At 45.7% G+C, this 14,646-nt stretch overlaps 2 protein-coding genes across 9 annotated transcripts in view; both read right to left on the bottom strand.

The window, feature by feature from the left end:
- Positions 1 to 66: 66 nt before the first annotated feature.
- LOC122321699 (uncharacterized) lies at positions 67 to 3,565 on the bottom strand. Its single transcript, XM_070276979.1, has 4 exons — positions 3,375 to 3,565; positions 2,205 to 2,582; positions 1,127 to 1,438; positions 67 to 538 (listed from the first exon to the last, which is right to left on the bottom strand). The coding sequence occupies exons 1-4, from the start codon at positions 3,563 to 3,565 to the stop codon at positions 67 to 69; spliced, it is 1,353 nt and encodes a 450-aa protein (XP_070133080.1).
- Positions 3,566 to 5,728: 2,163 nt separating this feature from the next.
- The window catches only part of lilli (AF4/FMR2 family member lilliputian), a 41,441-nt gene continuing 32,523 nt past the window's right edge, over positions 5,729 to 14,646 (bottom strand). For 6 of the 8 annotated variants that reach the window (XM_070277769.1, XM_070277771.1, XM_070277770.1 and 3 more), the window contains 10 exons: positions 12,977 to 13,800; positions 11,359 to 12,097; positions 10,865 to 11,280; positions 10,753 to 10,809; positions 7,716 to 10,691; positions 7,455 to 7,643; positions 7,281 to 7,361; positions 7,054 to 7,216; positions 6,845 to 6,995; positions 5,729 to 6,790 (listed from right to left, as the gene is read on the bottom strand). In XM_070277769.1, coding sequence (XP_070133870.1) covers positions 6,654 to 6,790; positions 6,845 to 6,995; positions 7,054 to 7,216; positions 7,281 to 7,361; positions 7,455 to 7,643; positions 7,716 to 10,691; positions 10,753 to 10,809; positions 10,865 to 11,280; positions 11,359 to 12,097; positions 12,977 to 13,122 — 5,055 coding nt within the window. In that variant the 5' untranslated portion in view covers positions 13,123 to 13,800 and the 3' untranslated portion in view covers positions 5,729 to 6,653. Of the gene's footprint in view, positions 6,791 to 6,844; positions 6,996 to 7,053; positions 7,217 to 7,280; positions 7,362 to 7,454; positions 7,644 to 7,715; positions 10,692 to 10,752; positions 10,810 to 10,864; positions 11,284 to 11,358; positions 12,098 to 12,976; positions 13,801 to 14,646 lie in introns of all 8 variants that reach the window. The other 2 variants (XM_070277776.1, XM_070277775.1) reach the window with 2 other exon arrangements.

Raw genomic sequence — 14,646 nt, 5'->3', positions numbered from 1 at the left:
TAAGGGCATTGGGACCCCTCTGTAATCCAAACTGCACCATTGGCATCTTCATGCCAAGTGGAAATGTCACAATTTTTCACAATTTGTCACAATGTCACAATTTAATGCTAATGGCTGTATTGGTATATCAGACACGATGGTCATAATATCACCAACCCACGGCTCCGCCTTCCGCACCTGCTCCACTACAATCGGTCGGCCATTAAACAATTTTTGGATGTCCGCGGCAACCGTCTGTGGTGGCGGCAATGCAGTTGCAACTGTCTGCACAGCCTGTGCCGTCGTTGTACTTGCAACCGTCTGTGGTGGCGGCGATGCAGTTGCAACTGTCTGCACAGCCTGTGCCGTCGTTGTACTTGCAACCGTCTGTGGTGGCGGCGATGCAGTTGCAACCGTCGTTGTACTTGCAACCGTCTGTGGTGGCGGCGATGCAGTGGCGGCGTTGCAGTTGCAACCGTCTGCGCCTGTGCCGTCGTTGTAGTTGCAACCGTCTGTGGCGGCGATGTAATTGCCACAGGTTGTGGTCTGTATACTGTTGCTGGTTGATATTGTGGTCCAACACTTGTCAATTGTTTCATTTTTTTTTATAACTTCGCGGTGCAGAAATAGGAGAAGAAAAAGGGAGCAGAAAATCTGTCTCTCTGAGTGGGTTGGAAGCATGTTCTGTCTGTGGACTTTTGGTATAATTTTGACTTTGAATCGGGCAATAGCCTCCGACTTTGGTATATACTGTTGCCACCCGGAGCACATTGATTGGCCGGCCAAAAAATAGTTGTCCCAGGTCCGCTGGTTGGGCCGCAGGCTGCGGCGTCGCTGGTTTCGCCACATGCTGCGGCGTCGCTGATTTCCAAACATTTTTTATGCATTAAAATTCGATAGTTCTTTTGAATAGGGACAGAATTCGCAGTGGTGCAATTTTGGGGTTGTTAGACAATTTTCGAAATGTTTTTCTAGAAGGTTATTTGATCTAAATACCCCAAAACAATAAGGGCATTGGGACCCCTCTGTAATCCAAACTGCACCATTGGCATCTTCATGCCAGGTGGAAATGTCACAATTATTCAAATTTAATGCTAATGGCTGTATTGGTATATCAGACACGATGGTCATAATATCACCAACCAACGGCTCCGCCTTCCGCACCTGCTCCACTACAATCGGTCGGCCATTAAACAATTTTTGGATGTCCGCGGCAACCGTCTGTGGTGGCGGCGATGCAGTTGCAACTGTCTGCACAGCCTGTGCCGTCGTTGTACTTGCAACCGTCTGTGGTGGCGGCGATGCAGTTGCAACCGTCGTTGTACTTGCAACCGTCTGTGGTGGCGGCGATGCAGTGGCGGCGTTGCAGTTGCAACCGTCTGCGCCTGTGCCGTCGTTGTAGTACCAACCGTCTGTGGCGGCGATGTAATTGCCACAGGTTGTGGTCTGTATACTGTTGCTGGTTGATATTGTGGTCCAACACTTGTCAATTGTTTCATTTTTTTTTTTATAACTTCGCGGTGCAGAAATAGGAGAAGAAAAAGGGAGCAGAAAATCTGTCTCTCTGAGTGGGTTGGAAGCGCAAAGTTGGAAAACGTTAAAAACTTGACAAGTGTTGTGAAAATTACATGTTCTGTCTGTGGTGATGTGGTGAGTTTTCCTCTGTGTTTTCTTTTGGCTGGTCTAGTTCGCCATGTTTGGCTGGGCCTGGGCTCGGCTCGATCGGTGCGGGAGGGATCGGATTCGATCCGAGCGACTTTTGGTATAATTTTGACTTTGAATCGGGCAATAGCCTCCGACTTTGCCACCCGGAGCACATTGATTGGCCGGCCAAAAAATAGTTGTTCCAGGTCCGCTGGTTGGGCCGCAGGCTGCGGCGTCGCTGGTTTCGCCACATGCTGCGGCGTCGCTGTTTTCCAAATATTTTTTATGCATTAAATGCATTCCAAAATTCGATAGTTCTTTTGAATAGGGACAGAATTCGCAGTGGTGCAATTTTGGGGTTGTTAGACAATTTTCGAAATGTTTTTCTAGAAGGTTATTTGATCTAAATACCCCAAAACAATAAGGGCATTGGGACCCCTCTGTAATCCAAACTGCACCATTGGCATCTTCATGCCAGGTGGAAATGTCACAATTTTTCACAATTTGTCACAATGTCACAATTTAATGCTAATGGCTGTATTGGTATATCAGACACGATGGTCATAATATCACCAACCCACGGCTCCGCCTTCCGCACCTGCTCCACTACAATCGGTCGGCCATTAAACAATTTTTGGATGTCCGCGGCAACCGTCTGTGGTGGCGGCAATGCAGTTGCAACTGTCTGCACAGCCTGTGCCGTCGTTGTACTTGCAACCGTCTGTGGTGGCGGCGATGCAGTTGCAACTGTCTGCACAGCCTGTGCCGTCGTTGTACTTGCAACCGTCTGTGGTGGCGGCGATGCAGTTGCAACCGTCGTTGTACTTGCAACCGTCTGTGGTGGCGGCGATGCAGTGGCGGCGTTGCAGTTGCAACCGTCTGCGCCTGTGCCGTCGTTGTAGTTGCAACCGTCTGTGGCGGCGATGTAATTGCCACAGGTTGTGGTCTGTATACTGTTGCTGGTTGATATTGTGGTCCAACACTTGTCAATTGTTTCATTTTTTTTTTATAACTTCGCGGTGCAGAAATAGGAGAAGAAAAAGGGAGCAGAAAATCTGTCTCTCTGAGTGGGTTGGAAGCATGTTCTGTCTGTGGACTTTTGGTATAATTTTGACTTTGAATCGGGCAATAGCCTCCGACTTTGGTATATACTGTTGCCACCCGGAGCACATTGATTGGCCGGCCAAAAAATAGTTGTCCCAGGTCCGCTGGTTGGGCCGCAGGCTGCGGCGTCGCTGGTTTCGCCACATGCTGCGGCGTCGCTGATTTCCAAACATTTTTTATGCATTAAAATTCGATAGTTCTTTTGAATAGGGACAGAATTCGCAGTGGTGCAATTTTGGGGTTGTTAGACAATTTTCGAAATGTTTTTCTAGAAGGTTATTTGATCTAAATACCCCAAAACAATAAGGGCATTGGGACCCCTCTGTAATCCAAACTGCACCATTGGCATCTTCATGCCAGGTGGAAATGTCACAATTATTCAAATTTAATGCTAATGGCTGTATTGGTATATCAGACACGATGGTCATAATATCACCAACCAACGGCTCCGCCTTCCGCACCTGCTCCACTACAATCGGTCGGCCATTAAACAATTTTTAAATGTCCGCGGCAACCGTCTGTGGTGGCGGCGTTGCAGTTGCAACCGTCTGCACAGCCTGTGCCGTCGTTGTAGTTGCAACCGTCTGCGCCTGTGCCGTCGTTGTAGTTGCAACCGTCTGCGCCTGTGCCGTCGTTGTAGTACCAACCGTCTGTGGCGGCGATGTAATTGCCACAGGTTGTGGTCTGTATACTGTTGCTGGTTGATATTGTGGTCCATATACTGTTGCTGGTTGATATTGTGGTCCATATACTGTTGCTGGTTGATATTATCGTCTGTATACTGTTGCTGGTTGATATTGTGGTCCATATACTGTTGCTGGTTGATATTGTGGTCCATATACTGTTGCTGGTGGTGGTTGTTGTGGTTGATATACTGTTGCTGGTGGAAAATAATAGTCCTATCCAAGGGCGTAGGCAGGGGGGGGCAGGGGGGGCACTTGCCCCCCCCTGATCAGCCGAGAAAGTTGATGAAAATCAATAAAAATGAATCAAAATATTTTTTTAAAGGTTGAATTACTTCAGCGCATTTTATATATGTATATATATGTATATATTTTAGATCATAGATGGGCAAGGCCATGGCTCCTCAAAGCTCGCCCTGTGAAAAATTCTGACTGAATCTGAATTTTTGTCCCCCCCTGTGAAAAATTCTGACTACGCTCTTGGTCCTATCGATGATTGTTATACACTCCCGATCTTAGATCTCCCAGTAGAATAATTCTGCATCAAAACCTGGCCAATTAAAATCTTAGCCCATTTTCGCAATTTTTCATAGGGGTAAGACCATGATTTTGGCCAAAAAACGACCAAAAATTGTATTTCTTGATTTTAGGGATATTTTGATGCAGATTGAAGGACATGAGTTTCCTGATTGGTAAATGGCAATCCTTTTCCAAATCCGATAAAAAATGACTAAAATATGTGCTAGGAAGTGTCCCAAAAGTAATCATTTTGGCCATCCTGTTCTTAGCTTGGTCAACAAGGTTTTCCGGCTGAATTTTTTTCAGGAAAATATCCATATCATTATTTTGGCTAAGAATCGGCCAAAATTTTTAGTTCTCGGCGTTCACAATATTTAAAAAGGTCGAAAGCAATTGGATTTCAATTTCAAATATTTGAAGAATATTGAAAAATCATAAATGAAACGACAAAATTGAATTGTTACAATTTTTGATGTTTTATTCGTTTGATTTATCAACTACTTTTACGGTAATTGCATATTAAGTTGGTTTTTTCAGTTTGTTGTTGCTTAAACTTTAATAAGTGTACTTCGTTTTAGCTGCGGCTGATTTTAATTATATTTTTACAAAATATATATGTTTATTTTTCGACTTTTGTTAATGAACCACGTTTTGTGTATTTAATTCATTTTCATTTTTCTTTTGTCTTTTGCTTTTAACGCAAAACCCCAGCTTAGAACTTAATTATGTTCGCCCTTCTATCGTTATGGTTTCTGTTTTTGTTTTTTTTTACTAGAATAACGCTTAACAAAATATAATTACTAACTATTACTAGGCCCGTTTTAATTTGTTTTGTTGCTGTTTGGTGATCTTGCCGTTTCGCTTATCGCTTATTGCTGCTGCAAGTTGAACTTATCGTTTTGAAAAAATTTAACTATAATTTCTACGTCGTTTAGTTGTATTCCTTCGTGTATATATATAAAAATATATATATATCATGTCGTATATACCAATATATAAGTTAGTATATGTATGTGTATGCATGTATTTATATGTATATATATATGTATGTATGTACGTATGTACGTCTTCCAAATGACTATCCCATGCCTTTTGCCTAAATTATTTATTATTTACAGCGTCTTTTCATTTTTAACAATACACATGCGTATTCATTTGTAATAATTACACTTAGTTGCTAGCACAATAAAATTGTGCTCATCTCTCCAATCTTCAATCTTCAATCATCATCATTATCTGTGTTAAACCTAAAATTTGTCTATAATTAAGATTTTTTTTTGTTTCTGTTTCGTGTTTTGAATTTGAGTGCATTGTTTCCCCAGAACCGTATTATTTTTTTCTTCACAAACTTTACATTTTTGTTTCGATTTTTATTTTTTATTTTTTGCCAAAAAGTCAATAACCAAAGCTTCTTTAGCGAAACAACGCCACACCAATTTATCAAAGTATCGACGACCTCCAGAATGGGTGGCCTATTTATTTATTCAAACTTGGCTGATTTAAAACTGCTTAAATTAGTCAACTGCATTCCACGCTTGTTTTTGGCATTTTTAAAAATATATATATATTATGTCTATATATATATAATATTTTTATATAAGTATATCGATTTCAAGGGCAAGTCCATTTCGATTGAATCTTAACTCGTTTAATTCTACTAATGCACTATTAGTTTTTGCGTTTTGTTTTGAGAGTTTCGAGGCACCCATTATGAATCGAATGAAATCGAATAAATCGAATGCTGAATGTTTCTTTTAGGGCACAACCAAAAAGAAAAATGAAACAAATAAAACCAAAGATCAAAATTCCATATTTATATATTTGAAATATATATATATATATTAGTATACAATTTTTCATTTTTTTTGTATTTTGTTCTAAAACGTGTTGTGATTGTTGTTGTTTTTGTTTTTTTTTAATGAATTAGTTTAAAATTAATAAAAAAGGTAGCATTAAACATAATTCATAATAAAAATATTACAATAAATTTACAACTATAACTTTGCTTTATATAGGCCATAATATGTATATATTTGCTAGCATTTGGACATTATCAAGATGCTGCAAATCAAAAAATTAACTAAAACTTAAACAAATTAAAAAGCCGTTGTTGTTTTTTTTATACTTAACTTTCTAACGCAAACGAAAACAAAATTCACCTAAAATTGTGTGTGTTGAGGGTAAGAGATACAGGTAAGGGGGGTTGCGAGAACTTGCCTTTTTTTAGCATATCTGTTTTTGAGCTTAAAGTCTAAACATATAGCTATTATAACTTGAAATGTTGTGGGTGTATGTGTGTTGTTGTTGTTGTTGTTGTGGTAATATCAACTAAAACTATGCATAAATATAAAGCTAAACATGCTTACAACAATTGCAAATTGAGCATAAGGAAATAAGTAATTGGTGTGCATATACAAAATACAAAACATATACAAATTATAAATTACTAACAAATAATTTCTTGTGTTGCTATGTTTTTGATGTTTCCTTTCTTTTCTTTTCTTTTTTTTTTTTTCTTTTGGAAGGTTATTGGTTTCGACTTTTATTTCTTTTCGTTACTTGTTTTGTTGACTAACTAAATAGTAGCTTGTAACTAGTATATTATTACATACTATAGTTGCTAATTTGGCCTGACTTTTGTTTAGACACGTTTGGTGGTGTTTCTGTTTTCTGTTTCTAATTTCGTTAATTTTTTTTTTTTGTAATTTTTGTTTTTTAGTTCCGCTATTGAGTTGGATGCGCCGTATGCGACACTGCATCCCTGAGCGTCTTAAGACCAGCTTGCACATACCGGAACACCTCGTGCATAGTGCTATGTAGCGTCAATGGTCCGTTTTCATGGTCCAGTTCCCGGAAGAAATCTATAAAGATTAAGAAATTAGTTTCTATTTTAAAGAGGGACTTGAAACTATTACCTGTATGATTCCCTTTGCGCACCGAATTATCGGCTTGATCCCACAACTCATGAGCACTGTGTAAATAGCTCAGATATTCATTCTGTTTCAACAGCTGATTTTGTATGTCTCTAGGCACTATTAGTCCCGGCGGCGTATTCGAACCAGAGCCCTGTATAGATATTAGTTTAGTCATTGAGGTTTAAGGTCTCAGGACTCTATGGTCATACCTGTGAGCCCACCGAGTTTGATGGTGAAATGGACGATGGTGTGTTTCCATTCACAATGTCCCTGCCGGTGCGAAGGAAATCCGTCACGCTGGCCAGGATATCCCGACAATTCGCTCTCCGTAGATTGTACAGCTTTAGCGATATCAGTGATTGGCAACGTAAGCTATAGGAATACATTATGGATTTAGGATTATATATTCTTTATATTCTTTGCTATAAGGTAATACCTAAGTATGGCCACTTTGGCCATATGAGTCTTGGTCTGGCCGTTTGCCAAATGTTGGGGTCGAAACTTGAAGGAGATGAATCTGCAAGTAAAGAATTTATTTTAGATGGGATTAGATAGGCCCTTGTCGTGGATAGGTCCAGGAGGCTCTTAATCCTTGGCACACTTTACTCACTTAATTAGGGACAAGGTGTCCTTATACATAGTGTAGGTGGCCTCAGAGCTACAACGCTCCATGGCGTCGGCAGTCAGTAGAAAGTAGACGACAGCTTCCAAATACAAGGTGACCTGGTTGAAGGAGTCAGGCTCCGCATCCGCGGCGTGCTTCCGGTTGACGGCCTCCTGCAGGAACTGGTTGTTTTTTCTACAAAAAAGTCGGAATAAACCCAGGATGAGTATCAAATGATATAGTAGGAAAGTAAAGCTATAATCCTACCTTAAATCGGCACTAGGATGCGCCTCTTCGCGATCGAAATACGATCGGTATATAAGGCGTGTGACGGGTGCTGGAGGAACTGCCACGGCTGGAGGTGTTGGCTCCGCGATGGCCGAAGCTGTTTGTGGAGACGTGGACGTCGTCAGAGGTGGTGTCGTCTGCACGGCTTCGTTGCAGGTGATGGGCGGCACAATGGTAATGGCTGTGGTTACCGGGGGCGGCGGAAGAGGAGACATGGCCAGTAGATTCTTTCTGGGACTGCCATTGGGAGCGGAGCCAACGCCACTCGCAGCGACAGCGGCAGCTGCATCCTCGTGGAGTAACTGAAGCTTGTCGTAGGAGAGGCGATCGTGGTTGGGTATTCGCTCGTGGTTGTTGGATGGCAGCAGCTCCTTGCAGATCTGCAACTGGTCCGTTTTCTCCTTTTTCCGCTTCTTCTCCTTGTAGGGACTAGAGCTGGAACTGGAGCTCCGCTTCCGTCTTCGACCCGGCGGCTGCTCTCTATCGCGTTCCCGTTCCCGCTCCCTTTCACGCTCCCGCTCCCTGTCCCGGTCCCGTTCCTGCTTCAGCTGGAACTCCTGCTTAACACTACCAGGCTTGAACTTGGCCTCGAAGTCCGGATCGGGTTCGGGCTTCACCGGGTGCTCGGGCTTGACTTTGGTGGCGGGAACAGCGTCATTGGCATACCCGTTGGGAAGCTGGGCCGCCGACGGTGCCTGGTCCTTGGGCGTCAGGTGGCCATTCTGCTGGGCAGGCGTCAGTTTCTTCAGGCGCATAATCCGCTCCCGCGACAGCTTGCTAAGGTCAATCTTACAGATCAGGGAGGTCAGGTGTGGCGTGGTGGTCCTGGCGGGGGAGGCCAGACTCGTGCCCAGCATCTGCTGCGACTGGGCGTGCTGCTGCTGCAGTTGCTGGGTGGGCGTCATCCTTGGCTTCGCGGCAGTGGCGGCAGCAGCCACTTGCGACGACTGCGTCACCGCATCCAGCTTGCCCTGCTGTTGCTCCTCCTGCAGGTCCATTATCACCACCTGGCCCTGCTTCTTGGCACCGCCCTCCTTGGGGTTGAAGATCCTCGTCAGCGTGCTGATCTTGTTCTTGTCGCTCTTCGGCTTCCGCTCCCGTTCCTTCTCGTGCCGCGCCTCGTCCTCCTCGCCGCTGCTGCTGCTGCCGGCCCCAGTGCCACCCCTGTCGCCACTCGACGAGGAGCACTCGGAGCTGCTTAGCTGTTGGCTGTGCTGGCTCATCACCTGCGGCTTGTACGGCGGCAACTGCTGGGCCAGTGCCTTTCCGCCGCCCGCCTGGTTCCTCGCCTGGACCTCCGACTCGCTGCCGCTGCTGCAGGGCGAACTGCTTCCGCTGCCAAGGAGCACCTTTGCCGCCACCGCCCCCGTCTTGTTCAGCTTGACGATCCGGCAGTTGGTGTTCTGCGTCTCCTCCGTGTCGTCGCTGCTGCTCGAGGAGCTGCTGGACTTGGAGCTGGATCCCCCACTCGAGGAGCTGTCGTCGTCGGAACTGCTGCTGTCCCGATGGACACTGGCGGTCTTCAGGGGAGCCGACATTGACATGGGTGTGGCCATCTTCTTGGTTGGCGTGTTGCCGTTGGAGCTGCTTTGGCTGGAATGGTCCCGCTTCCTGGCACCGCCCATGGCTGGGAGCACCTTGCACAGCGGCTTCTTGGCGGCCGTCAGTGAGGGTCCCTTGGTCTGAGAGCTGCTGCCCGCCGAAGCACTACTCAGGTTGCCACTGCCGCCGCTCTGCTGCTGCTGCTTCCGCGGCCTTCCTCGCTTCTTCGCCGGCGCCGCCGCCGCCGTCGCCTGGGAATGAGCCGTAACTGCGGTGTAATCCAGGCCCGGATGCTTGGGCGCCGGCTCGTCCTCATCGCTGGAGTTCACAATTGGTGTACTCGTCTTCTTCTTGCGCTGCTTCTTCTGGCGCTGCTTTGGCGAGACGGGCAGCGGCAAGATGGGCATCAGGGTGACACTGTTGCTAGACGGCGCCTTCTGCGTCAACGTCGTGGGCACTCGCATCACCGACGTAATGGCTGCGGGCACCCCGGGGATCTGCAAAGTCTCCCCGGGACCCGGCATAGGCACAACCTCGCCACCGGGTGCACTTTCCGAGCTGCTGCTGCTGCTCGACGAGCTACCGCTGGTGCCGGAGTCCGAGAGCCGGGAGGCGATAAGCGCCTCCGATGACTCGCGTTTTATTTGGTTTTTTGGAATCGCCGTCAGGCCCATCTCAGACACTCCGTCGATGGCCTCCTTTTTCACCGACACCGGTGTCACGCTGAGATCAGCTCGATAGGGCAATTGCTGTTGCTGTTGCTGCTGCTGGTCCTCGTCGTCGTCGTCCTCCTCGACCTCATCCATGTCCATGGGATCGTCGTGAATCTTCTCGTTCTTAACGATCGCCGTCGACACTTCGATGGGCTCGGGTATGATCTGGGCGCCACCTGGCAGGATTCCTGGCACCTTCATGCTCACATTGCCGGGCGTGGCGCTCTCCGTATTCGTCTGGTTGGCGGGCTTTGGAAAGAACCTACTCAGTGTCCACTTGTTGCTCTCCGTGGGCGATGGCGTCTTGTTCGAGGAGCTGCCGCCACTGCTCATCGTCCCAGCCGAGGCGCTAGCCCCACTCCCTGCCCCACAGGAGTTACCTCCCGGCCCACCATTGCCGCCACTTCCGAATCCACTGGACGTCAGCAGTCCTGTGATGGTGTTGCTACCTCCAGCGATGATCGCATGCTTGTACTTTTTCTTCTCGCTCTTCCCATTCGCCGTCAGTGGCTGAGGCCGTTGCTGGAGGAGGAGTTGCTGTTGCTGGAGCTGCTGCTGCTGTTGGAGGGGTTGTGGCTGCTGCTGGTGATGGAGCTGCTTGTGATTGGACATCGGTTGGGCATCGTTCTTGCTGCTCGACTCGCTGCCCGACTCACTGGAATCCGACTCGGAGCTATTGCTGCTGTTGCCCCCCGATCGACTATAAAAAATTAATGATTTAATTTTTAGTTTAAAATATATTTTAAATTTTAAAAGCTTACCTCTCTTTTTTGGGCTGCTCATCTTCCGACTCGGACAGCTCTAAATCGTTCTCGAGGCTACAAAACAAATGGCTATAGCTCGTGGAGGAACACAATATGACATTTCACTCACCACGAGTCCTGCTTCTCCAGCGAATGGTTCTTCTCGGTTTTAAGCGGCTTGGCCGCTGCCGGGGACGTGATGACGGAGGCGGCTTTGGGTGGCGTGGGTGGCAGTTGCTGCAGTGGCGCCAGACCCAACCCCACCTCGGTTGAACCCAAGGTTAGACTTGTGGCACCGCCGAGGGGCGGCAACTGGCTGGCTTGGGGCGGCGAGGCGATGGGCGCAATGGGGGCGAATAGAGGCGTCATTAGGGCCGAGGGCTGGCAGAGCGGGGAGCTGATCATGTCGTCCATGTACTTGTTTTTGTTGGGCCCGTTGAGGTTGTAGTTTTCCCGGACCGGGGCGTGCGGCGTAGCTGCTATTGAGGTCAACGGCGTAACCCGAAAGTTGTCCGCCATTTCGCTGATCATCTTGCTGATGTCCTTCTGCTGAGCCACAAGTTGGGCAAAAAAGAAAAGTTAATATCTTGGCTTTGGGAGTGATATGTTGTCCTGGCGACTCACCTCCTGTGGCAGTGGCTGTTGGCCGGCACCGCTGCTGCTCCTTTTGCTAGCCGCTGGCGGGATGAATCGACCGCCAGTGCCGTTGTGCAGCGACGGGGCTGGTGGGCCGAGAAACGACTTTTCCCGCCCATTAGGCATCTGGGTGGTGAGGGGCGGGCCCAATGGCGTGCTGGTTGGGACTCCGCTGGTGTTGTTTGTGGCGCTGGACTGTGAGTTGCTGCTGCTGGATCTGGGCGGGCCGCGTGGCGGTGCCATGCCACTACTCGAGGGAATGTCATTCTTCATCGGCTGGCCAGGATACCCGCCCCGTCCGTTGTAGGGCGGCTTGTTATCCGCCTGCTTGACATAAGTCGATGGACGTTGCTGTTGCTGGTAGTGCTGCTGCTGCTGTTGCTGCTGCTGCTGGCTGGGAACAGCAGAGCTGGCGGATGCAGATGTGGAGCCCGACGATCCGGTGTAGGAGGGGGAGTGGCCCAAGGTCTTTGGCGGTGGCTGTAGGGGTGCCTGCAGGCGCGGATTGCCGGCGCCTGGCGTATGTCGACTAATCCCCACCGTTGACTGATTAATATAGACCCGGGCGTCCCCAAACTCCCCCAGTGCCGCCGTAATGTCGGCATCGGTCTCCGTCAGCCGTCTCGGCTCACCAAATAGACTAGTTTCCCGATCATCGATCTGTATTCCCTGCTGCCGTTCGATTTTCTCACGCTCCCGTCTTTTTCGCCTCTCGTACTCCTCCATGCTGTGAATCGAAAATAAATTAAGGTTTTTATTTAATTTTCATTTTTTTAAATAAACATATATATATATTTTACAATTTTTATTTAATTTTTTATGCAATGACAACAACAACAACAGCAAATAAACATCACATGAAGAACAACAACAAACAACAAGCGCATAACAGGGGTTGCTGGTCTAATTTTTAGATCACATCTGGAGTTTGGGACTATTCTTGAAGGGTTTATATATCTTATAGATAATAACATCATTCCCACATGCAGATTATAAGACAGGGGGACCTGTTCAAGGGTTAATGTTAAGGGTTAATTCATTCATATTAATCTTCTTTTTTTATGGAAAATGGATATAAGATATAGACTCTAAGTCAACCATCTTCTATATATCTATTGTATGTAGATATTCCCTTCAAAAATCCCCTTGTAATCGTTACACCTGACAAATATTGATCCTACTGTTGTGGACAAGTCTGTTGTTAGTTTGACAAGCATTACGGTTAGTTTCAGCGGTTTGACATGCACACACGCAAGCAGAAGCATCAACACACATAGTGTCCACATTAGGGGGCATATAACGGCATTTAATATTTTTTTTTTGTTTATTATTTTATTATTGTTTTTAAAGCCAATACAGAGAGATGGGGGAGGGGGTTAGTGGTACATTATATGTATGTAGGTGTAGTGCAGACATGCTTGATAACAAAACACACACATACATGTACATAGTACAGTATTCACTGTACAGTGTGCTAAGTAAACCGAGAGGACGACAGGCACAAACATAGAAACAGACACAAGGACACTTAGACAGAAGGAGACAGAAGACACAGGACAGGAGTCGGGAGATAATATCGTTGACAGCCAAGGACTCTAAAACTTACTTATAATTTTGGCTGTACAAATTGTTATTGTATTGTTGTAGCTGTTCTTGATGGAGTTGTTGCTGTTGTAGGAGTAGAATGCTGTTATTGTTGTTGTTGTTGCTATTTTGATGCTGTTGGTGTTGTTGTTGCTGCTGTTGTGCCATAACGCGCGATTAGCATAAACACTAATTTATGTATACAATTAAATAATCCTCAGGTGAGAGAGAAGGCACAGACAGACAGGCAGACCGACAGACAGACAAGCGAAGGGGTGGGGGGACAAGTTGGGTGGAAAATTAGGAGGGGGTGGGAGGGGCGAGGCGAGGCGAAAACTAAACGCAATCAATCCCCTCTCTTTTGCTCTCTCTCTCTCTCTCTCTCTTTATATCTCAAGCTTTCGCTCTAACTATCTCTTGCACGGTGACTTATGTTATTGTTGTAATTTTGCGACGTTCGAACGGCGCTTTGCTCCTATTGTTGTTGCTGTTGCAGTTGCTGTTGTTGTTTTTGTTGTTATTATTGCATTCAGTTTGGATTTGCTTTCGTCTGTCATTTGGCGCTTGCAACATTTTGCTTTTGCTTTACAGTTTTAAAGTTTTGAAGATTTTAAGGCTCTGCAATTGGACAAGTCTTCTCTAGTCTTCTCAAATCATTCTCAAATTCTTTGTTTTGATTTCTTTTCTCTTAACAGACTTTTCTCTTAAATGCTGATTTTTGATCTGTTCAATTAGTTAGTTAATCAATAGTTCTAGAACTGTTTATTAGAAGTCTTTTATTGCTTGAGTATGTCTTCTCTAAAAAATGTGTGTGTGTAGTGAGTGGAAAATATAAACTTGTAGTACCTGAAACGAAAAAAAAAATAAAATAATTTTAATTAGTAAACTAGTTTACAATTAAAATCATATAGTTTATAATCAAAATTGTAGTATTTTAATTTATTTATAAAAATAAAACTAAAAAACTTAAATAAGAAAAGCCCATGTAACCCTTCTCTTAAGCACAGCTGATTTCTCCTGACCGATTTATAACTGAATGTACATATGTACCTTTATAAAGATAACGAAAATCACACCCTGTACAAAACCCACAATCTCACATATTTGTCATAACTGATTCTAAAAGTTACCAGTAATCTACGATATGGACGCGCACTCGGCAATACACAAATAATAAAAGGAAGTACCCACTTTTATTTCACAAAGTATACAGAATACGGTCATATTGACGCCTCCCCATAGCCAGTCAGTCGGTTTTCGAGTCTCCAGCTGTCGAGTCCAAGCGAGCGGATTAAGTATGAGCGAATCGGCTATAAATGTATCTTCAAGCTCCCAAAGAGTTCCATCCAAAGCCTCGTCAAATATTTTAGTCCTCAACTACGATTGCTTAGAAAGAATATTCTCACTTCTAAGCTTAAAAGATCAGTTGAATTTTTCGCGTTCTAATCGCGAAATAGAAAGCATGTTTAGGAACTACGCCCAGAGGAAGTACAAACACATCAATTGCGACATCACCGACAGCCTCGAGGAATCTGATCTGGAATATCTAGTGGAACAAGTCAACGAGCATTTAATCAGCTATGAGTCACCACAGGATCCCTCCTCCACAGACGAGGAGCAGTTGCGGTTACTAGGAGTGCACTGCCCTATGCTGCGCCGCCTCAACATGACTTTCAGTCGACCCCAATGGGA

The sequence above is a fragment of the Drosophila bipectinata genome, chromosome 2L (assembly GCF_030179905.1).
Source record: "Drosophila bipectinata strain 14024-0381.07 chromosome 2L, DbipHiC1v2, whole genome shotgun sequence".
NCBI classification, from domain to species: Eukaryota; Metazoa; Arthropoda; class Insecta; order Diptera; family Drosophilidae; genus Drosophila; species Drosophila bipectinata.
The sequence above is the reverse complement of the archived record's forward strand: the minus strand, read 5'-3'. Positions and strand labels throughout refer to the sequence as shown.